The sequence below is a fragment of the Cupressus sempervirens genome, chromosome 1 (assembly GCF_028749045.1).
Source record: "Cupressus sempervirens isolate cs-2001-9-10 chromosome 1, ASM2874904v1, whole genome shotgun sequence".
NCBI classification, from domain to species: domain Eukaryota; kingdom Viridiplantae; phylum Streptophyta; class Pinopsida; order Cupressales; family Cupressaceae; genus Cupressus; species Cupressus sempervirens.
In genome coordinates, this window is record NC_143118.1 from 19,284,817 (window position 1) to 19,309,751 (window position 24,935).

A 24,935-nucleotide genomic window follows, 5' to 3' on the forward strand; every position below is an offset into this window, starting at 1 on the left:
TGCATATTCGCTGGTTATAAAAGTCGATTTAAGTTTTGGAATTTATATTAAATACTAGTTTATTGTTTAGTTTAAAATTTGTAAGTTTTAATATCAAGGGCTTTTAGTAAATATCCTGAAAGGGATATTATAGTGGTATCAGAGCTGGTTTTCCTATCAACCTGTGAAATTATATCAGCAAATAAAGTACAAAAAGAAGACATACCAATAGAATGCGAGTTACTGGTAGTTCCAGCAGAAGATGCAAAAAGGACCTCCAGCCTGGGCCCTGATAAATTTCTTCATGTGAAGAAAATCCCTAGATTGGATGAATATAAAGTAATTGAAATTGTTTTATCTAGAGAGTTTAATGCATCTTCCTTCAAACCGCCATTGAGCCTTGTATCATCTTCTAGGACAGAGGAAACAGTTGAAGTGGCTGATTCTGAAGATGAAGTTGAAGTTACCACCTCTCATCAATTTTCCCAGGTTGTTGAATCCAGACGGAGTAGCTTGAAACGTCATGGTACTGAAATCTCTCCAATTTCCAATAAAGGACAAACTCTCCCAAAGGTAGATGAAACAAGACAATTTAAATCTGTACTAGAAGTTAACGCTAGTCAGTTGTTTTCGGCAAGGTCCTTGGGAGAATCCTCTGTAAATCAAATTGTTATGCAGTTTAGAATAGTTATTGGTATGAAATTTTGGAGCCCTGGGTTACTTTAGTATTCACGGGAACCCGTCTGGTATTGCTTTTAAGAAGCTACGGGTCACTTCTAAGCTCACAGGAGTCCGTCTTCATTCATATTTGACATTTGAACCTCACGTCAGGCAAGGAGGTTGCGGTAGGTTAGTCTCCATCTAGTAACATGGTATGAACAGTGGGTAGTCGGCTAAGAGACATGCTCAGATGTAAGTTCCGTAGGTAGCTGAAACTAGTGGTTCTAGAAAGTTTGTGTACCCTCCACGGGTCCTTGAGTTGGCAGACTGTTATTATAGATTGGAGTCACAAACCAATGGTCACGTAATCGTCAGCAAACTCCTGTCATATCCTTGGAACGTTATATATACAACGGACATTGCCAGACGGATACTAGAAAGCATGTCCAACAGGAATAACTGTGGGCTGAGAACACGGGTGTGTCTAGGTGATATTTCGGAATCCACAGTTGGTGGTAGCGTGGGTTTACTCTCTCCATGGTATTGAATCGACTCTTACCTCAGCGTGAGTGGCGGAAGCATTTTGTAGCAGATGACAGGTTGGATGAGCACCAAGAAGTGTGCCTAGGTTGAGTGCATGGAGCATTCCTAAACTCCTTCAACAGTATTCTCCTTGTAATGGAACATCAAATGATTGTTATAGTGGACAGCCAACTTGAGTTAGTGGCGAAGACAAGCTGTAGTCGCCCAGTAAAGATGAGACTCCATACCAGTATATGTCATGCGAAGAATCACAGGTTTGTCTTTAGTTCCCTCTTCTCGTATTTGTTTGTTATTACACATGTTAAGTGTGAATGATGGTCTGTGATGTTTTCACTAGTTTAATAAATTAATGTGAAATCTGGATAATAATTAATAAATCCAAGACGTGGTTTTGAGTTTATCTGGCATTCCGAGTCATATAAGATTAATCGTTTTCTTTCTCAAGTGAGTTCAAGTAAATAGTAAATTGAAGGTAATCATATTTTCACCCAACAACTGTTTGACTAATTACCCAGTTATAGATCAGAACTCTGTGATTAGAATTGGCCAAATATTATTACAGTGGTCAATTTGGAATAAGGAATGAGTAGACTTTAAAGCAACAAGATCGTAAATTTCTGTTGGTTGATTCAGTTCTTATATCCTTCTAGATGAGATTCCAACACCCAATACACAGTCGAGCTAGAACAATAGTGCTGTTGAGCTGGACTTTATCTGCAAGTTCTACTGGCATATAAAACGTGAGTAACACATCAAGATAGACAGCTGTAGGTTCACCAGTTAATACGGTCTTGAACTATTTAATTAGAACAGTCAAAGATCATTACAACATTTGAATCGATAAGCAGTGGTATCGGGATAACTGTTTGAGAAGCAGAGTTGAAGATTCCACCTACAACAGATACGCAAATACATTAGCTTAGCATGATGGAAAGATATATCCGTAATGATGAAAGAAGTGAAGAGCACAGGGCAAGTCAAAGATCCTTATGAATGTAGAACGGAAGTAAGGAGACTGTACGATGATTATAACAAATTCTCGTCAAAGCTTCAAAAAGAATTTCCTTTCATTAATTATGTGGACTTTTAGCTAGAGCTGCAAAACAAGACAGATATGATAAGAAACAAATACTATGAATTGGCTCGAGATCTCCTTGTTATGGACAGTTACAAAAATTTGCATAGGGCAAATATCAATCAACTTGATAGTAGTACTAATAATGGCACAAGTATACTAGTAGGTAATTGGGAGACAAAAGTATCTTATGGAGTTGTTTACACTAGTCCTTCTGATGAGCATATTGATGGCCCAGGTAGAAGAGTTGACCAAACCACCAACGTTGGCAACTCCCTATCTTATTTAGACATGGAAAACACCAACATCTTATTTGGTGACATGAAAATTAACTTGGATGAATTTTATGTTGATTCTAGGCTAGAAATTATGTCAAATATTGAGGAGCAGCAAATGGACCGCAATGTTGGCAGAATAGATGATCTAGCACACATTGAATTAGAGGACATATCTAAAAATGTTGTCTCCCTAGGTGTTGAAAAATCAGAAGATTCTATGGGGAACAGGCCGCTTATGTTTGAAGGAGATGGTCAAAAAACATTATCACTCCTTGACTTATTGGATATGCTTTTGGTCAAAGAGGACAAGATTGTCCAAGTGTTGACGAGGATGGATGATTCTTCCAATTTGATTGAGGATTTCATGCAGAAGATTGTGATAGAAGAGAGGCATGGGAATGTTTGTGGTGTCACAGATCCTCTTACATAATATTTTTGAAACTTTGAAAACGATAAAATATGAGTACTTGCAACTATTAATGGATAGAGATCTAGTGATAAAATTTGGGAAGGACAAGGAGAGTGAGGTAGATGAGCTATACCTTCAATCAAGCTTAATACAATACTCCATCCACAAAGCTGAAAATCAAACGAGTGGGGCAGCCACTTATGAAGAAGATAACCATGATTCAAGGGCACAAGAAATCACACAAATCATTGAAGAAATTCATAAGGTGGGTAGATGTGAAGGCAAGCAATGTAATTCAATCACGTGTTCCCTGTTTGAGACTTTCCATGATGAGAAAAATTCTATGGATCAGCAAGTTGATGAGTCTGGAAATTCTGATTTTTATGACAGCAGTTGTACATTTTCACATGAGCACATGGTTAGTGATACAAGCAAGGATAATTCAGAGATTTCAGTTAATGGTGAACCTTCCTTTTATGAAGACTTTGACATGAGCGAGGGTACTTATGGTGGATTAGGAAGTTTAGATTTATCCTTGGCTTGCTCTGAGGGATTTTTCAGCTTACCCAGAGATCTATCACGCAGCTCTTATGAGATGGCCACGACCTACTTTTTGGTATATTCTAGTTATCAGTGAATTGCCTGTGTAAGTTAGTAATATTTTCACTTATTTTATTTGGCTTTCAAGGGTCAATGAGTTATTTGTAGATGAGTGGGAAGAACACACATTATCCTACGTTCCAAATGAGATGTCTTCATTTTTTATTCAGCAGTATACTGAAGACAATGTTAGCATTCATGACATGGGTGATTCACCAACCACTCTTTCCTTTAGCTAGGATCTAGGATCATGTTGATTGGGTGATCGGGAATCTAGGTGTTAATAGTATCTTACATCTGGTGGATTATGCTATGTTGTTACACAATCACAGGGTTATGATCTGTGTTTCAGCCTTCTGACATATTAGAGTGCCAGAGATCAGGATTACTTCGTTTTCACCAGGGTGATATAGTGGTTGAGTTAGATTGGTCGGATCTGTCATTCTCATCGGAACAAATATTGCAAGAATGGTATAGTGGTATAGTGGTATAGATATTACAAGAGCTGGTCAGTGGTATCTCAGACAGTGTACGAGTTCTCATTTGGGATCCAGGTGGAGCATCCCTATGTATTTCCTTTTACTGGGGAGCTAGGTTGCTATCATCTTGGGGTGGATATTGGTATATTGTTGAGCTTCCATCTTCACTTGGCAGTAGAGACGCGTAGGGTCACTCTTGGAGTGAGGCATTCTTTTTGACTGAGGGTATTGGCACATAGGGCAGCAAAACATGGCAATTGGTGTCCCTTTATGGTGAGACTTGGGATCCTAGCATTCAGTTATTTGGCACATTGGTCTTTATTGTACTGTTTCACCCTTTCGAGTTTGGGGAGATACATGCCTGGGTACATCGGCTGAGGAATAAAACCTCTTTCTTGAGGCGAGTATGGGATCTTGGCATTTGGTTTTTGCAGGTATGAGCAGATTGCTTGAGGGCAAGCAATCTTTGAGAAGGGAGGCCTTGTAATGTCCCCTTTTTCTGGAACATTATAGTTTTGTGTTGCCGGCTCACTTCGCCTAGGTTTTAGGGCGAAAAAGTTCTTCACGGGGTTTAGTTTGAGATTTGGCGTAGACATTTCTGGTTTTTGACCCATCAAAGCAGTTTTGGTAGGTTGTCTGAATGCTTACTATTTTTAGTAAGTAAACAGAGCTCAGAATTTTTGGTATCTCAGTGTTGGTTTGGAAGCGTCTCGTTGAGAGCTTTTTAACGAGCTTCTGCACGTGCTTATCCAAGTTCATTTGGTCAGTTATTTTCATGATGATTATATGGTATATTGACTAAGTGACTTTTAAAGTTAATTTAACTTGTTAGTTTATTTAAAAAGGTACCATGTTCACTTAAGTGACTAAAGGACAAAAAAAGGTGCTTTATCCCACATTGCCTAAAAGGGCGTGCATCACATTGGGAAAAGTGATAAGGGTACAATAGGCTCAACATGGGAAGTTATGAAGAATATAATATTTAAAATAAATATTAACCTAGGAGCTGGAAACAGTTATTGGTTATCTCTTTGAGGACGCAAACCCTTGAAGAAGCATTTGCAGGTTGGACGCAAACCTAGCCTTCTTATAGGTTTAATCTACATTTGCCAATCTGACTGTTATTTCTGTTTATAACATTGGTTTATTTGGATTGTTGCATGTTATTTTATTGCTATTATATAATACAATAACGTATTTGGTCATTATTTGAGTTAACTCCTGGTTTATATTTGTACTTTTGAATATTGGAGGAAACCAAACAAGCCTTTCTGAGTTTTCTTGTGTGCATATCTGCTGGTTATAAAGTCGATTTAAGTTCTGAAATTTATGTCAAATACTAGTTTATTGTTCAGTTTAAAATTTGTAAGTTTTATATCAAGGGCTTTTAGTAAATATCTAGAAAGGGATATTACATGCTATTGTCTCGTCCTCATCTATCTGACTTGGATCATTTGGCTCTACATTCCTTTGTGTTCTTGGGCTCTTTCTATACTTGCATGTCTTTCTATTGACGATACACAAGGAACTTTATGCAACAATTGGCTTCTGTGCTCTCTTAGAGGTAAGTTTGTTCCTCTTAACAAAGTGGATGAAGCTATAAAGAGTAGTTTCTAACTAAAGCTAAGGAACTAGAAACCCAAGATAACAAACAAATAGTTATTCTGAGAAAATCATGAAACTAAAACTCTAAATTTCATAAAATATAAAATAATAAATATATAAATTTAAAATAAAAAAACTTGAATAGGTTCTAAAGATAAGGAACTACAATCTTGTGACAGGAATCAGGTTGCTAGCATGTTAATCTCTTCCCTCTGTGATCTCTGATATTTCAACCACAATATGGGATGCTTCTATGCCATAGTTCTCATGTCCATCTTTACCATATCTAAGCATCTTGGAACATAGTAAGCTGTAAAATGATATCATGTCTCATAAACATACCCAATAGTAAAACTGAAGGTACTAATCTCTAGATAGTAAATATTAATATTAATAATTTAACAACAAATATTGAATTAACAATTACCTATAAGAGTATCAAATGTCGTTCACTTAGAGAATGATAGGCTGAATCTGTTGAGTATAAAATGCTAGAGTTGGGTCTCTCTCGCACACACCAACGCTCTTCTGGCCAAGCATGGAATCGGTGCCCTCATAAACCTCTCCAAGGGGAGGTGCATCCATATAACCATATGTGATGACCTAAAAAAATTGGAGCAATGATGGTGTAATGTCCCCATTTTAGCAGCTGACCAAGTGTGTGTGCATTACCCTTGTTCCACATGGTCTCGAGGGCTAACGGAGGGTTTAATGGGATCTTGGAGTGTTTTGGCCTAGTCATTTCCAATTTGGGCCAAAACGAAGTTGATTTACTCAGTTTCAGGCATACTTACTATTTTTAGTAAGTCGGCAGGACATAGTGCAGGTCAATTTTGGTGATTGGATTTGATACTCCTCGGTGAGAGCTTTCCGATGAGCTATCACTCGCATTATTCGGAGTTCGATTGCTAATACATTTTAATGCCTGAAGTTTTATTAAAGTAACGTCTAATTTAATTGTAAAATATTAAAGTGTTACTTTAATATTTATTTTATTTGGATGTGTACCCAAGGGAGACATAAGGGGTATTTTAATATATGTTTTATATATTACACATCTTTTATCCCACATTGCCCATATGAGTTGAGCGGACCCTTGGAAATAGAATAAAAGGAAGCATTTGTGGCTTCATTAGAGAGGTTGAATATGAGAAGAAATTGGTGTGTGAGTTGCAGCTCCGTTCTTGGCATTTGAGGACATTTATCCTCTCTTGTAACATTCTAGACGTCATTCCTTTGGGGTTTGGCCTTTGGAATTCTTTGTTATCGGCTTCATTATCAAGCAGTTTAGTTGCATTTCCAGCTACAAACAGATTTGGTATTTTGCTCATATCTTCTTCACTACTTGTCCGACGCTTATGCCGCTTTGAGGGAATGATATTACGAAGGTAGTGGACTGATTGAAGGACAAAGTACTGTAGCAGCACTGTTCATGCGGCACTATTCATGCGACACTGTAGCAGCAAGTTCGAAAGCATGGGCTGGAGTATTATGTCAATAATGCTGAAGTAATTAGTGAGTTGATAAATCTGCCATGTATTTGGTTTTATGAATTCTGAAAATAACATTTTATTGGCAGCAGTTCATTTCCACTTTGCATATTATTGTAGTTTCTTTCTTGTTTATGTTGTATGATACCAATTCCATGCACATAACACAACAAACAAATAAACGTTTGATTTTTGGAGTTATAAGGGGTTTAAAACATTAAACGGAGAAATAAGAGGTTGAATGCAAACTGTTTGACATAATTCCTTTCAGCAATTTGGTTTAGTTTTTTGGGACATTTAGGGGTGCCCATTACGGATGGAGACTGTATTTTGCATCAATCCAAACTTGATCACTCTTCATTGTCTCCTTTACCCGCTTACTCTGCTCTGTTTTGGACTTAACCCAACGATTTCATTTTTGTATCATAATTGTGAGTTGCAATGGCTCTTGCAACTCAACCATTCTCTCCAAGAGAATGTAATATGATGTATATCTAGTCTTAACTGGTTTCAAAAACTCCTCTGTGAAGCCCTTGAAAAGTGCATGTGAAGTATGGTGATGCAGATAAACATGTACACCTCTCCTGCATCATTGACCACTTGTTTAATCTAGTCAATTTTCCTCATGTCCTTGAGTTCATTGTTCATGGCATGTGCACAGCATGAAGTCCACCAACTATGTCTATAGGCTGCCTCAACAAGCATCCCTTTAGCTTTGCACATGTGCTTCATTTTGTCACTACTTGGACCACATTTTGATTGCCAACCTCCTCAATGGCTTCCCTAAGGACATGAAATTGAAATTCAACATCTTAATGATGACCTGAACAATCAACTTACTTCATAAAATATTGGCCCTTAATCCATGTGACCATGATGTTGATGAGTGGATGACAGGGTATTTTTAGTGGCTAATATTCGCCAATTGGCTAATTTTAGAAAAAATTGGCTAATAATTTAGTTCTTAAAGATATTTAAAATTGTCATATTTTTATAAAATTCAGTTCTAAAAATATTTAAATAATGTAAGATTCGCTACTTAAATAATGTAATATATCAAATAATGTAAGATTCGCCAATATGTTTATATCTTTTTCTAGAATGGGGGGCTGGGAGGGTTGCTTAAAGTTCACCTTGGTGGATGATGTCTAATGTTCATCCACCCATCCATAATAATGCTGCAACCTGACTCTATCCAACTTGCCTTCATCTCCTCCATCAAAATTCTGACCTTGCTATATTGCCTATCCAAGACTTTGGTCTTCAATTTGTGCTCACTTGGTGGCACAAATGATGGCCCTCCATCCATAATAATGCTGCAAGCGGACTCTATCCAACATGCCTTTGTCTCTTCCATCAAAATTCTGACCATGCTATATTGCCTATCCAAGACTGTGCTCCTCAATTTGTGCTCACTTGGTGGCACAAATGATGGCCCTCCATCCTTCACCACCATGGGCATCATGTTCCTATAGTAAGGAGATCGAGCTACATGTAATGGGATGTCATTGGCAGAGAAAAAGTCATCAATGGCATCATCTAACCGATACTTTGCATGCATGTTAAATAAATCAGCAATGGGGTTAGTAGTACTAGAACTTCTTGTTCTCCTCTTCTCCTTGCTGCTCATCCCTACTTAACTATGAAAGGATGAAGTAGGTGAACATGAATCAAACAAATTCCTTGCTCTCTGATGCATGATACATGTAGAAGTATCTCGCTTGTCTTGCAACTGCTGAATAGCCTGAAGCTGTTGCCTACCATCCAAAGATTTCTCCATTGGAACTGCACTATCATCACGAATGTCCCACTATGTGTTTATTTAATTCTATATTTCACATTTTCAGCATTTGCAAGTAATTTGCATCAACTCCCACCATATCCAGCCCAAAAGAGGTGTGAATTAACTATAAAAATTCTGCCATACCATTCTAGGCCACAAAATTTCCATTTCCATTTCCATTTCTGTGTGCCATCACTTGTAGCTGTAGGGATTGAAACTCTGATTACAAATTCTTTTAGAGGGGACATTGGATCATAAGGACCCCTAGCAAACTATGCCAACATCTTAGAGGGGCAATCAATAGAAGGTGCTCCTGGTGCAACATACAGAGGTTCAGATTGGACTTCTGGGTCAGCCCAGTGTTCACTTCCTTGACCCTAATGCTCAGACTCATACTTGGATAAACTTGCACTTTGACTTCCCTCATGCAATCCCACGTCTTCTCGACTTTGACCCGAGGCCAGTTGAACACTGCATTGATAGATTTCAGCCGTTTAAAAAACTAAAAATAAATTATAACTTGTTTCAGCCTTGTTTAGAAATTGAAGTAATTTTCAGCCTAACTTAATAACATAAAACTTAACATAATGCATTCAAAATTTCAGCAAAAACAAAATATCAACAAAAATTTTAAACTCAAATAATGCGTTCAAATTTCAACACTTAGTTTTAGAAAAAAGAAATTACAAAAATGTAAATCTGAAAATAAACAAAGAAAATACTAAAAAACCTACCTTGTGCTTGATCAATCACTTGCAAAGTAGAATCTTCTTGCTCATCTTGCTCCTCTTGACCTTGCAATCACTTGCCAAATCGCTTTCCGAGCTCTTTTAAACTCTTCTCACTTTGGTCTCTATTACAAAAAGAAGAATGGCAAATGTGAATGCCAGATGAAGTATATGGGCCTTATGAAAGGCTTAGAGGGCCACTAGGAACCGATAAAAAACAAAAAAAACAAAATATAAATTTCTTGTTTGCACTTTTTGCCAATCGTAGATGACCACGCCTCGTCTTGTCCTGGGTGCAGTCGACGGACGCCTGGGAAATCTCTAGGTACCATCCCTTAGTTCGCACGTCTTGAGATACATGACTGATACAAGGATGGTGACGAGGGTGCTCTGGTGTGTGACGTACTTGTCCTGGGGATTTCCCCACCAGGAACATCGAGTTTTTTGTGCGAGTGCGCATCCTTAGGTTTCACTATTTAATAGTTTGTCCTTTACCTAGTCACCCCCCTCTCAATATAAATTATAGAGGTATTATAGAGCCAAAAATGCATTTTTCCAGTCAAAATGACAATTTCTAAGTTGTCGCGTTTGACCTAAATATAAACCCATCAAGCCATAAAATAACCGAGTCTTAGTGAGTACTCAAATTATTTTTGGAGAAGAACCAAGTGAGCTTACTTTTTTGAGTACTTGTAAGTGAAATATACTCATGAGTACTCTTTGAGTTTGTGAACTATGGTTCAAATGAAGTTAAGGTGCTTCATTTCGTGTGACTTATTTAATTACTGGCTGCTGTGTTTAATATTTGCCAACCCATCTTTGATGATATTCTCATTGCAACAATTGTCTGGCCTTCATCCTCTTAATCAACAACTTAATCTTTGATTACTCTCTCCTCCACTATACAGATTCTCAATTTGGTCTTGCAAAGAGACACATTAGATAAATCTTATTTTGCCTACCCTGGGCATAACTTCCTCTAAATAAGGAGAGTGAAAATAATGAAACAAAATGACATTGGTGAAGAAATTTTTTTCAACAGTGTCAGTTGCCTTTGACACATTGGACAAATATGTAATTGGTTTCGAAGTTAAAGTTCATACTTTTCTGTTTCCTTCTGATGCAACTCTGCTGATCATCAAAGATGTTTGAGAGTGCTTGAACCAATGAAAGGAAGTCACAATGATCTATTGGCAGAAAAATATAAATCCAATTTCAAGCATATGAGAGCAATAATGGTGATCAAGTTTTGATGGTCATAGAAAGTAGAACGCGTCTGCAGAAAGGTTTGAGTGTGAATGTAAGAAGATTACTAGAGATACTTTATAGAGCTCTTTTTAACCTACTGTTGGCGAAGTGAAGAAGAGAAAGTTGAGCATATGCCAATTCCAACTGGTTCTCTCCAAATGGTGCAATGGGGGTTTGTGCACATGGTTACACCTTCTGAAGGTCCTGCAATATCACTTCAGACTGCCCACTTGTCTTCATCTTTAATGCAATTCCTTTCACCTCATTGAACTCTTCTTGGGTCATACTTGATTTCTTAAGGATGGAATCAATTACTTTCTCCACTTTCTTCTTGCTTTCCTTGCTGTGTAGTTTAGAATGAACTATCCTCATCTTCTCATTGTAAGTTCCCCATCTAGGGCACTCAGTGTCCTTCTCAGATTGAAGTATGATCTGCGCTCATCTCATATCCCATGGGCTCCATGAACTTAACTCTTGGTTCCACAGCTTGCATGCATGTGTAGTCTGTCTCCACCATGAAGCATAAATCATCCTTGTATTTCTCTACCATGGAGGAGGTATTCTGTACCTCTGTTTAATTTCAGTCTGGAAACTATTCATCATTCTATCAATGTCATCATCTCTGACATTCTCCAGCTTTGATCTGTAGCATTGAGTCACCAATTTCATTGCGCACTCATTGCTATCCCAATTTGTCACTCTTGGGAACTTCCTTGTTGCATAAAAGAATAAATGAGTCAGTACAGACTCAAATCTGAAGACTGCACTCTTTGTCTTCTTCACTTTTGCAATGTTATCTAACAACTGCAATATGATGATCTCACACAAATTGACTTTTCTTCTGTGAATTGCTATTACATAAGCTGCATGTAGAAATCCAGCTGGTACTGAGTTAACCCTTGAACCATGGTTAAACTTGTACCCTAATATCTTACTCAACAATTTCACGCCCTTGTCCTGAATTGAATCTACCTTCATGTTCTTTCCAGCGAATCTTGTATATAGGTTTGTCTCAACCATCTTTCTACCTCAAGTTAGACAATGCTTCGAATCGGTAGCTCCTGTAAATTTGGAGTTCGTAACTTAGTTATCAGCTCTAAGAATCTTTGAATTTGTCCCTCATTTTGCAGCTTTCCTCAATGACCTTGCAAAATTTGTCACACCTCAAATGGAATACATGTATTGACGAGCAAAAATATTATCCATTTTGAAATTTATGGAAGTTTCCTTTTGGACCAAAAATTCAAATTGCATCCGATTCTTCAATTTATTATAAGAAAAAATTGACCTTGCAAAATCTGTCACACCTCTAATGGAATACATGTATTGACAAGAGCAAACATATTATCATTTTCAAATTTACGAAAGTTTCCTTTTGGACCAAAAATTCAAATTGCATTTCTTCAGTTTATTATAAGAAAAAATTGATGACTTGCTTAATGCTAAAGGTATGCTATTCAAATCATTTGTTTATAGATTTTCCAATGCTTCCAATCAAGATGGCTTTGTATATACCTGGATTTGGATGATGCATGGCAATGGGAACTTTTGAATGATGTTTGTATATGTATCCATTTAAAATCTTGAATGGGTCGGCAAGCTTTATGGTTTACAATTTAGAATTTTTTCACAGGGTATGGTTTGCATTGAGTACTTTGAGATTTCAGTATTGGGATAACTTTTAGGAACTTCCAGGTTTATAGACTTAAGTTTTGTTAGCTATTTTTTAAACTCTATTTTCTGACTAATTAAGTCTTCCTAATGGCCTGGAGATCTCATTCTTGTATTTGTTTTAACACATTTCAGTGTCTATAATGTCTACAAAGTAGTTGAGGCAAGAAAGGGAAACATGCTCCCCGCATTAGCTATGGTGAGTCTCTGGCCTTGATTTCTGGCATTATGAATAAGTTTAGGTCCAAGTAAAAAGGGGGGAGAATTCATGTGAGATTTTTTGACTTATTTTTTGAGTTTGTAAATTATCTGATACCTGCAGTGTATTTTCTTTCCAGCTTTTTCCATTCATCACACTTCTGGCTGGAGTTTTTATATGGTATGAATTAGACGGACCTTTCTTTATGGACTACAGTGTCCCAAAATCTGATTTTCTTAACAAAGAATAAATCTGTTTACTGAATTATCTAGATACTTTCGAGTGCTGCTACAGGGGAATGCTATCTCCATCTGATGTGCTGGCTACTCAGCCTCATCTATTGTTAGTGGGAACTGGCTTTGCCTTTGGATATATGGTGGTAAGTTGATGTTAATGCCGAAATCTGGTAGTTACAACTGCTATACTGATTTTATGTATATTTTCACAGGCCTTCAGCATCACCACAGGTTCGATATGGTAGTTACAGAATCATAATTTTACCTAGAGTCTGTTATACACAGGCTAAATTAATTTGGTTTTTCCTAACTTTGTGTTCTGGTTTGTTTGCAGTTATATATTGAAATAGTAATAGTCTTTTTTCCACCAAACTCATTACCAGTAGTTCTATTTTGCAGGGAAGAATGATTTTGGCACATAATTGCGATGAACCAAAAGGGTTAAAGACTGGCATGTGCATGGTATGACTCTGTAGGTTAAAAGATCAGGCAAAAGTTTTCAGTTTTATGTGGTATGAATCTGTAGGCTATTAATCTATAGGAATTGTCTTGCTCACACTCAATTTGCCTTTTATTACAGTCATTGTTGTTTCTCCCTCTTGCTATTGCAAATGCACTTTCAGCAAAGCTTTTGGGCGGGTATGTTGTCCTTTCTTCAATTGAAAATCACGTTTGTTTAGAATTATATATATTTCTTGTGGTAATTTTGAATTCACAGCTTTTGTGATGTTATTTGCTTTCAGAACTCCCCTCGTTGATGAGCGATGGCTTCTACTTGGATACTGTACCTTTACAGGTCCCAAACTTCTTTTTCAAATTCAACAGAAATTCAATAACTTGACTCTGTTTTTGACATCTATCTTTAATACGTCATTCTTTGATTGATTGCAGTTTCTCTTTACATGCATTTTGCTGTCAGCGTCATTCATGACATAACAACTGCTTTAGGCATTCAATGTTTCAGGTAACTATTGTCAGTGTCCAGAGTGAGAAATACTTTGTGATGTCAGAGCTTTAAAGCTTTTCCCTTTTTCTTTTGTTGATATTCAGGATAACTAGGAAAGAAGCTTGAGATAGTGCTGCTTTTATCACGGATGGAATGCTTCGCCTGTTGAGGCTACACTTTTACGCATTTTGAAGATAATGTCAAAATGCGTTGTCACAAATTAAAAGTAAATAGAAAGCAACTCTGATTTCATACTACCATGTATTCATCGATTATTTTTCCAACATAATCAAATGACTCTGTTCACAAGTACAACATATCTGGTAGCAACAATCTTCATCTGGGTTGATGGAAATGCAAGAAAGCTGGAAGGGCTTTGGGCGTGATCCAAGCTACCTGTAGTGTGTTGATTTTTTTGCTGTGTATATCTTGCGAAACTCAATTGCAAGAAATGAATCTTTACGTTTAAGATTATAGATTTTGAAAGCATTAAATGGAAAAAGAGAGGGAGAAAATGGCTAAGATTTTTTCCTTGAGTGAAATTTACAGCAGAAACTGAGGTAAAAAGCTGTGGGATTCAATTCAGTAAGCAATCAGTGCCTTTCAGTCTTGGTAACACATTGAAGGCATCTGTGCAATATAATTTTGCCATTTACTCAGCACATCTTCATGTATCTTGTTTAAACATAATTTAATTTTTTCAAACTAAATACCATGTGCTGTATTGCTGTGAAAGGGTCAATTCATAACTCATACGAATTTCAATTCAAATGCTTATGTATTGAACAATGAGCAGAATCTAAAGGGGATGGAACACACAACTTTCTGAGCTTGCCAACAAATATGTATGGGAGGTTTTCTTGTCTTCAAAGAGTAAGAAAGGCTTCAACTGAAGTGGATAATCAACACAATTTCTATATGAATCCATGATGTAGCCAGAAACATTTACATTGCTGCTGTTTATGATAATCATATGTTTATTTTACACTACAAGGCATTCTAGGATGATTATTTCAGTTGATTTATCGAGTTAAAATCACAGTATGTGCCATCACTATATGGTCTGTCTCATATAAGTTTTGAATGCTTTTCATGTATGATGGAAACATATGCCATCACTATATGGTCTGTCTCATATAAGTTTTGAATGCTTTTCATGTATGATGGAAACATATTAGATAACAGAGCTCTAGAAATTCTGTTAAATATGTATGGTACTTTCTCAGGTTGGTATCATCCTTTGCACTTTAGTGTTGGATTATTTTAATTGAGCACAATGGCCACTTGGAAGACCTTTTACAGTATAACATTTTTGGCAACTTTGTGTTTTGCTCTACATGACATAGGATACTCCAAGGCCATTAAAAATGATTTGTATATTTATTGTTATATTAAAAGGGGCATCATTTCAATACTTCAGAGATTTGGCAACTTCATTGAGATGTAAAAATTTCAGCTACCAACCTATGATGAAATATAAACAATAGCAAAAGATATGGACTATATGCCTGGTAAGGGGGGTTTTGTATACAGTTAGGATTTCAGACATACTGAAATTGATTTAGTGCTTTTTAAATGACAGTAAGCATGCAGTCCTTTACAAGGGACTCTATCTAAATGTGATTTCATGTGCATACACTGAATATATCATTTTCAAGCAAGTCACCTGGCATGGAAAGATTCAACCATAATGTTTTCAGGAAATACTTTGGGTTATTTCTGATGCAGTGCGTGAATATTACAGTAATGTGGTGTACTGCATCTTATTTTGAAAATTGACTTCTGAAATTGCTATTGGGGCAACGTTTTCATTCCTCGTTTTAAGCTTAAAGACTACTTATTCTCTTTGTTAATCATCAAACTTGTCAGAAATCAAGATTTAAATGACAGTTCTACAATATTAACCTGCAACACAAATTGAGTAGTTTTACTTTGAAAATGCAGGAACATTTACGAAATGATCCATAGATAAGCAAATTAAATCTTCATAATCGTTGAAAACTTAAGCCATATTTCGAAATGTTTGTCAAAATCAGCTGATATCAAACTGTGGAAGAATGAGGGTTGTTCAAGGCTCTGTTGACTCTTGTAATGGAGGTGCTTGTCTTATAAATAACTTTTTTGTTTAATTAGACTTTTAGGAGAAAGTAGGTTCAAAGAAGTAAATACTTGAATTTTAAGAGGCAAAATTGTTGTGTTAATGTTCTGGGGTTGAAGCATTTTGTAATATAGTTTCACTTTAGATGGTTATACAGCAATAAACTGTTTTATTTGCTAATAATTTTCAATGTAAATCTATGTAATGAGCAGTTGATACATAATATATTCTGCCTGTTTTGGACCTAACAGTGGTATCATAGCAATTCTCTACTTGAACTGTGTTAGGGAAAACAACATAGAGATGAAAATCATAGTACACGTCTAAGATACCCAATGCAATTACAGATTAGCAAGAGCATTAAGGGCAGATGCAGTAAATTATTTTGTGGGCGCTAAAGCTCTTTGTTGGTTGCAATCAAAGCAAGTGAAATAATGACGTCATTAAAAATTATAGAAGACTTCCGTGTTATTCATAGTTCTGTGTTGAAAAGTCAATCATGGAGTGTTCCATTCTGGTTTTTGGTGTTGGAAATTGAATCTGTATCTGTGACGTTGAATTGGAAAAACAACTATTTTGAACATATTTCTTGCTGAAATGAGTATTGATTCCCATAAATGGCGTTTGAAAGGTATATACTTGTTTTTGTCTGCTGTAAGGTTTTTAATTATGCTAGGCGTGCGATTTCTTGCTGCCCTGCCTGTGTTAGACAATCCACTTGAATAGAGCTCAGAATTGCAGACTTGTTACTATCTGTATTATTGCTTTTATCTTGAAGCGAGGCATATGAGAACAGAATATGTGGTGCGTTGAATATTGTGGGAGACCATGGAATATGTGAAATAAGAATTTTCGGTTGAGGTTGAAATTCATGTTCTTTGTTTTGAAGGATTTGATAAGAATCTAATATTGAAAAGAGAGGCTTTGATTTAAAGACATTATGTAATTTTTTTATCAAAGCTGCCAAAAGAAGGGGGTTGTTCGGTACATACAAATCTTTAGAAGTGATTGAACCACATAATAGGACTTACAACACATATATTTATTATCATATCATCAGCACAATGACAAAAAAATAACATTTCCCCTCCTTTAATACAAAAAAATCCTCCCAGGAGTTCATGCACAGTCTTCAAAGAAACAGGCATAAAATAATTGGACAGGGCCAGTCATATAGAAATTAGTCAAATAATTACTAATTCTACTGTAAAAAGTGCCAGAGGGCGCAATCTTTAGAGATCCACCAAAGTCTACTGAAATTTAAAAAAACTAAAAACTAAAATTTAGATGGATTGAGGGCTTAAGCCCAGGAGCACCAAACCACAAAATGCCATGTGCAGAAACTAACAACCACATTGAAAAGAAACTAACAACCAAATAGAAACCAATAACCACATTGTCAATTGATTTCTTGTAATAAACTGGGTTTTGGGTTGTAAGGAGTATATGTGTTTAAGTTAATGCCATTGCAGAAACTAGCAAACAACATTGTCAATTGATTTCTAGTGATAACGTGGGTTTTGGGTTGTAAGAAGTATTTGATAATCATTCACCGTATCTGCTTTATATGAAGATAGATTGTCATTTTAGTTACAATTTCAGTCTATATAATTTTGTGCTTAATATGTTTGTTAGGACCAAATGAACGATAGGTTAATTAGTGAAAAATAAATAAATAAAATGTATTTCTTATTGCATTTTGTCAATTCTAAATAAATGAAGGTTTTCTTTTGAAAAAAATGCAATGACCAAAGTTACAAAAGCATAAGATCCATTTATCAAAATTTGTTACATCATCCAAATCCATTTTGGGAGTTTGAGATTGTCATATATCAACTAGGAGTGATTGCGGTCTATAGGTTCTCTTGGGTCGCATGTATGAAAATAATTTAAGTCATAGAATTTGTATTAGGACATGAATAAATGACATGTTGAGTTTTCATCTTTTGGTGATGTTTGTATCAATTCAAAATATAAAGCATTCCAAAATATTGTATTAGTCCAATGATGGCCAAATTTGTACGCAATGTCTTGGACATCAAGGCCACCTTGTATATTTTGTTGTTTGATAATCATTTAACACAACATTGATAACTACATAATATTCCTAATACACTTTTAAAGTCTATGAGACATGAATTTTGGTTGGATAAACCATTTCAAATAGTGATCCAAAGTTAAGTCTATAATGATGTTAAAAACATGTTTACCGATTATTTCTTATCATTCCTTTATTGATAATGTAGATATTGTTGAACATTAATAATGTTGATATTTATGAGATGTCGATAATATATTTGATAAGCCACTAACTGTTGACAAGATTGAATAATCTGACTTTCATTATGAGAAGAATGATTTTGCAAAGCAAAATGATAGTGTTGAGTAAATTGGATACACAGTTAATCATTATTATAACAATGTTGGTTCTTAGTGATATATTCTAATTATCCGAGGTTATAGAGATTAAGGTGTTGCATCTTATTTACTATGATATGTACTCTCTATTATTACTCCATCAAGAAGACCAAATTGTTAATGTTGTAGCTTTAGTCAGGTTGAATTGATCTAGAGTTAATCCCCTGTGGTTGGTTAAGTATTATTGCATTTGATTAATCATCAGTTAGACATGTCTAATGGAAATTAACTGACAAACCGATATTCATTAACATAGAGACATGTCTCTTCCACTCCTATATATATACATTTGGATCTGCACTTGAGAAACACATAAATAGATAGTGCCATTACATTCACAGAGATCATTCAATCAACATGATATCAGAGCAGACTGCAAATGTAAGAAAATGATTAAAAACATTGAAAGAAGGGATTGAAATAGAAAATATGTACTACTAGACCAGCCATGCATTCATAATCCAGTCAAACCCAAAACCCTGTACAATCAGTAAATTGATGGGACAAATCAGCGGGAGATGCACACCAATCTATACCATTAAAGGACAAATATGGGAGATCTGTGTGTGATGGAATAGGAGATTAAGATGACTGCCTGAATTGGGATTATAATAGTTGTGACAAAGTATATACACAACCTTAAGATACTTAGTCATCACACAAAGGGTATAACTCATAATCCATCTCTAATAATCTGTTTAATATTACAAAATGATCTTAGGGACTTTGCACATGGTCTGACTCTTGGACCATCCTCAATTTAGATTGATATAATATATATTGATTCACGGTATACATATGAGGAAAGGCAAAATGTGATAGAATAATACATCGATACCTACATTATTTCTAAAGACGAACCTACCAGTTAGAATTCAATGATGATGTTTGTACAAACGTGGAAGCTTGGCAAATGCATTTACAGGTTGAACACTTCTAATTTTTCTTTGGGATAATTATCATGGCTCCTTCGTCCGACCACCATGGGAAGATCTACTCATATATTTTGGAAGATATCGAGAGATAAGACGAAAAATATCGATGCACTACATGTATTGAATAAAAAGTATTATATATTTGTTAATACCGACACATCAACGTCTATTTCCATGGATATGGAATGATATAGAATATGGAAAATAAGATCCCGCCCAAAAATGAAGATGGGAAAACATAAAGAAGACATAGATGACATATTAAACAAAAGCATTTTCCTTGGATACCATCACAAGCCTATGTAGGAACGAGTAGTATTGAACATTTTTAGACATTAAGCTTGGTAAAGATTTACGTTTTAGTTTAGGTTTTATCCGATACCAACATCACTCCTTGGATGCCTTTGCATGGAAATAAGAAATAAACAGGTAACACGTGTTGTACTACAGAGTCATGGGTTATTGGGTGGAACCAAACCTTAATCACATTATCAGATACAGAGGTAAGAAAGGTGGCCTATGTGGAGAAGACCTACATGACGATGCATGAAGGAGAAGCGTACGATGAATATATAACGTGCAAACTAATTGAGACAAAGGAGGACAATCCACCGCTAACCAATCACATGGAAGAGACATTACCCCTAATTGATCAGGCTAAATATATACTTCAACTTTAGAAAGATAATACATGTGTGATGAACACAATAAACAAAATTTATAGAAGAAATCAGTAATTAAGGGGATAACGAGATCCATGCTCGATCACCTCCTATGACACATATGAAAGGGCACAATATTCTAAGGAAGATAAAGTATATGTTGTAGGTGATAACGCCAAGGCACATGATCATCAAAAGGTAAGGTCTTCAAATGAAATGAAAGATTTTTAATGACATCTACGAGACCATAAGTCTAAGGGACCAACATAAGACCCTTTATTCAGTCTGTTGCGATTTCTCCACGCTCTCCCTTTTGTTGTGGATATGCATAAGTGAGATGGCTCCCTTGAGGAGTCTTGGTCTTTCGAAAAGATATTTTATGCTGTTCACCCTTAAAGTTTCTTTGTGCTGGTTGTGAATGTCCTTGTATGCAGTGCAATCCTTCACATAGTGCCACTCTGTTTCCACCACTCCCTCATTGCAAAATCTGCAAAATCTGCAAAATCTGCCCTCCCACTCTTCCTTAGGGACCTTCCATCTGCCAATCTCACATATCAAATGGTGTGATCTAGATCTTAGTTGGACGATTAAGATTTTTGCCTTTCCTTTGATCTCGGCTCCTAAATACTCTTTGTTGTCATGCTCGCATGTGGGATTAAATTCTTTGACATAATAATCTTTTTTTCTACCTAATTGATTTGTGTACATGATAGATTTGATATTTTTTGCCACCCATTCTTTCATTTCTAAATTGTTTTTCGGGCACTCTTGGTAGTCAATGTTCCACTTGTTGAATTATTTATCATTTTGTTTCTTCCATATCTTTTTTTGACGGACAAGCTCTCCATCAACAACCGTACTAGGCCAACGATCCACATCCATTTTATCCACCTTTTTTAGATAGCTCAACAATCTAACAATTGCTAAGGCCTCCATCGGGAACGTACCCGCCTTCGCCAAAATAATCTCGTAAGGAATTGTTGATTTGATTTTGAAATTAGTTGTAATGAAGTGCTTCTAAATTCTTTCAATTTGCCGCCATTTATGGTTTGATACGCTGCTCCCCCATACCTTGCTGCCATACAAAATAATCAAAATCACCAACAACCCAAAGAGGGTTTTCTTAGTCTTCTAATCCCATAACTCCACTGTCCTACACCTATTCTAAAGAAGATAAGATGCCTTCCATCCCCCTTGTATCCTTTTTGATCTGCATATTTTCCAACTTAATTGGTAATGGAAATTGATCCCCATATACTTGTATTCTTCTACAATCTCTAGAGCTTTGCTATTAAATATGAAAGCGCATTATTGTTCTCTTTTCCTTAAGGAAAATACCATGATCTTGGTATTAGATGTGTTGACCTCCATCCCTACCTCTGTGCAAAATGTTTCTAAGTTACTCAAATGTTCCCTCAGCCTCTGTGCTATTTTAGCAAAGAGAACAAAGTCATCAACACAAAGAAGTAATCTAATCACATAATCAACCATTCAAATTTCCTCTCCATTGGATTTGTTTAACCATTCCTCTAACTTGTCAATATAGAAGCCAAACAAGGTAGAAGATAACAAGCACCCCTATTTGATCCCTATGTCGCTGTCAAACATTCTGACATGCCCTCTTTGGTTTTGATTTTCGCTTTAACTTGGTCATAAAGCTTATAAAAAGTAACCTTGTACTCTATTGAGACCTCCAATTCTTCCATCCTATTCCATAATTTATCCCTAGGAACGGTGTCAAAAGCTTTCTTAAAGTCAACAAAGCACTAAAAAGCCTCTTCTCCTTGTTTATCCCACACTTTCTTGATGAGATATCTTAGGGTAATGCAGTGATCAATGGTGGAGTGTTTTGGTCTGAAACCCACCTGACTTGTAGCTCTTTTTCCTTCTTTTTCTGCTCATCCATTGATTCTACGCTCTGCCATACTCCCATAGAGCTTGCTTAATAGGAGGTTCACTATGATGGTGCGGTAGTTGGAAGGATTGTTGACATCCCCTCTTTTATGAAGAGGGATAACCACGTTGGTGGTCCATTCCGTGGGAAAGAAACCTTGTGTGACCTTATTAAAAATGTTCTTGATGTGTGGAGCCAACAAATCTATCCTCCACTTTAGAAATTCAGCCTGCAACCCATCAATATCCTAAGTTTTTCTGCTCGCTAATCTCCTTATCCCTAGAGTAATGTCTTTATTTGAAAATAGTTCAGCCGAGCTGTTGATTGTGGGGAGTGAAACTTCACTCTCCTGTCTTTCATAAATAGTTTTTGCGTATTTTAGCCATTGGGAGTCCGTAATTTTATTTTCAATATGTTTTCTAGCTTGTTGTAACTTCCTCCAAAAACCTTTAGGATTATGCTTTCCTAATATGATTAGCACCTTCCTTCGATTAATCTCACATTCTTCTTTTTTGGATTTGATTAGCTATTTGTATTCTCTTATGATTGCTTTTTTTTCCTTTCTCCCTTTAAGGTTTCTTCTTGAGGCCTTGCATTCTTTGTCATACCATGGGTTAGCTGGAAAAGTGTTTGAAATGCTCTTCATTATCCTTGTTCTCTTACAATCCTTTAACGCTTTTTGAATTAGTGAGAAATGAGTTGTTGCTGATGTGGTTTTTCTTATCATTGTTCTCATTGAGATTCGTGATGTCATGGTACATTGGGATTTGTTGTTCAAGAGTGGCACAAAATGCCTTTTTATTTTTATTTTTTATAAGAATCTTTCCCTCTTTATGTCCTTTTGTACTGCCATCTAGGACTTGATCACTTTGTAGCCTTTTGACTTCCATATTGTATTTAATATAGAGGGGCATATGGTTTGAATTTAGCTCCATAAGACATTGTTCAATTATGAAATCATCGACCTTGGTGATGGTTGATTGCAAACATATTATATAGTCCACCACACTTTGTCTGTTATATGTTTTAAAGGTGATTCTGTTTGATTTTAGCCACATCTTCATACCATTACAAATAACCAACCTGCGGAGGCTACATAGCCCTAAGAGTCCAACCCCAAAGCGAGTGCACTAAAATATCCTATAAGGATAATGTTTCCAATATGATTAAAAGAAAGCACATCTTTCTTTAGAGTTGCAAATGGATCTTCGTTGTCTAGATTTCTCTTTTTTGTAGAATTTAGAGCTTTTTGGTGCAAAATAGCACGCTGCCAGCCATGTGATCTCCTCATCATCCTCAATCTTTAGCCATATTGATGCAGGAGCATCCTTGGTTGGCTTGCAATCTTGCATGTTGGAGAAATTTTGGCTTGAAGATGTGGAATTGGTCACCAAAGGAGTGGTACTTGGTCATTTTTTGAGCATAATTTTGGTTGTGGAGCTTAGCAAACCCTGGGAACTCGACATATTCTATGGAGCTTGACAGACGGTGGGAGATTGACATACTCTTTGGAGCTTGACAAATACCGGGAGCTCAACATAATCTATGGATCTCGGCATGTTTTGGGAGCTCGACAGTGCTTATGGTTTGGCTAATTCGTGGCTTGGTTTTCTCTGGCACTCGACTTGGTCTTGGTTTCTATTGGTACCAAGTTGTTTATGAGCTGACTTTGGCATTTTATTTATGTATGGGTATTTAATTGGTGTTGTATCTGACTTGTGGCTCAACATATATTTAATGTAAGGGATATAATTTAATTTCTAATGAACTAGGTTGACTTGTGGCTTAGTTGGGTATAAGTAGGGGGTTTGTGGAGTCTTGAGGATAATTATCATCCAACTTGGAGAAGGGGATGAAGGGTAGATGCAAACTTTGAAGGGCCAGTAGCTATGGCTTGAGAACCAGAGGATTGCTTGGTGGACCTGAGGGTACAAGTGTGAATTCTTCTTGGTGTTCTTATCCAGTTGTGGTTTTGGACTAGCTGGGATTGGGATTGTAAGTTGGATATTGTTGGATCTTGCAGAATTGATATTGTATTTGCTATTTGTATTTGGCCCTAAACTGGAAGGCCTTACAGTTGAGTATATTGCATATAATCAATTATTTTATGAATAAAGAGTTGTGGTTTGGTATCATATCTTGCATTATTGTTGCTTGTTGTTGTGTTTCAACTGCGTGATTATTTGCTAGGGTTTTGGACATCCCCTTTGGGGATTCTCCTGCCTTGTACTTCATCACATATAAATTGTTTATTTGGGTCCTCTTTCTCCAATTTTATGTTTTTGTTCCAGGTATCTCTTATCAAGATAGTAATCCCTCCATGACATTTACTTGTCTTTGTTTCTTCATTCCACACAAAGAATTTATTGTACCCTTTGAAATCTGGAATCCTACACCCTTCATGTTCATGTGTTTCTATGAGAAAAATAATGTCTTTCCCTTCATCTATAGGTCCCAACCCCAATCCTCTTCTCCATGGATAGCCTCTGCAATTCCAACTCACTATGCTTAGACTCTTGTGGGGCCCTAAGTTTCTATTTCTGATTCATTGATTTATCGACAATCTGTGCTTTACTATTTTTCATCCAAGCCCATTTGCCGGTAGCCTTTTTTGATTTTACTTTTCCCACTCCTTCCTCCTTTCCTCTTGTTGGTTAATGGTCAAATCCTCATCTAAGTATATTTGGGTGTTTTTGAGTAGCTCCACATTCTTCAAGATTGCACTCTTGTCTTCTATGCTACTTAAAGTAGCTCTCACATGTCTGTTTTTCCCCATTCCCATACTTCTTCCATTTCTATTTGCTTGTTAAATTTTACCCGTCCAATTTAGTTTGTCCCTAAGGAAGTCATGTGTCAAAATATCCATTTTTTCACATTCCCCATAGTCTTTTAAACCTTTAATAATGATGTTTACATCCTTTTCTTGTATTTCTTTCTCCTCTCTAATTTGTTTCTTGATTTGTTTTTGAATGACTTCCTTTTGTTTTGTGGACAGTTCG

The 24,935-nt window shown here is 36.3% G+C and overlaps 1 protein-coding gene across 2 annotated transcripts in view; it reads left to right on the forward strand.

Annotated features, from left to right (window-relative positions):
- Positions 1-14,922, forward strand: part of AAPT1 (aminoalcoholphosphotransferase 1) — a 63,316-nt gene extending 48,394 nt beyond the window's left edge. For both annotated transcript variants that reach the window (XM_089816071.1, XM_089816075.1), the window contains 8 exons: positions 12,684-12,747; positions 12,887-12,927; positions 13,042-13,126; positions 13,383-13,445; positions 13,564-13,622; positions 13,727-13,779; positions 13,875-13,947; positions 14,034-14,922. In XM_089816071.1, coding sequence (XP_089672197.1) covers positions 12,684-12,747; positions 12,887-12,927; positions 13,042-13,126; positions 13,383-13,445; positions 13,564-13,622; positions 13,727-13,779; positions 13,875-13,947; positions 14,034-14,055 — 460 coding nt within the window. In that variant the 3' untranslated portion in view covers positions 14,056-14,922. The remainder of the gene's footprint in view (positions 1-12,683; positions 12,748-12,886; positions 12,928-13,041; positions 13,127-13,382; positions 13,446-13,563; positions 13,623-13,726; positions 13,780-13,874; positions 13,948-14,033) is intronic.
- Positions 14,923-24,935: the final 10,013 nt, after the last annotated feature.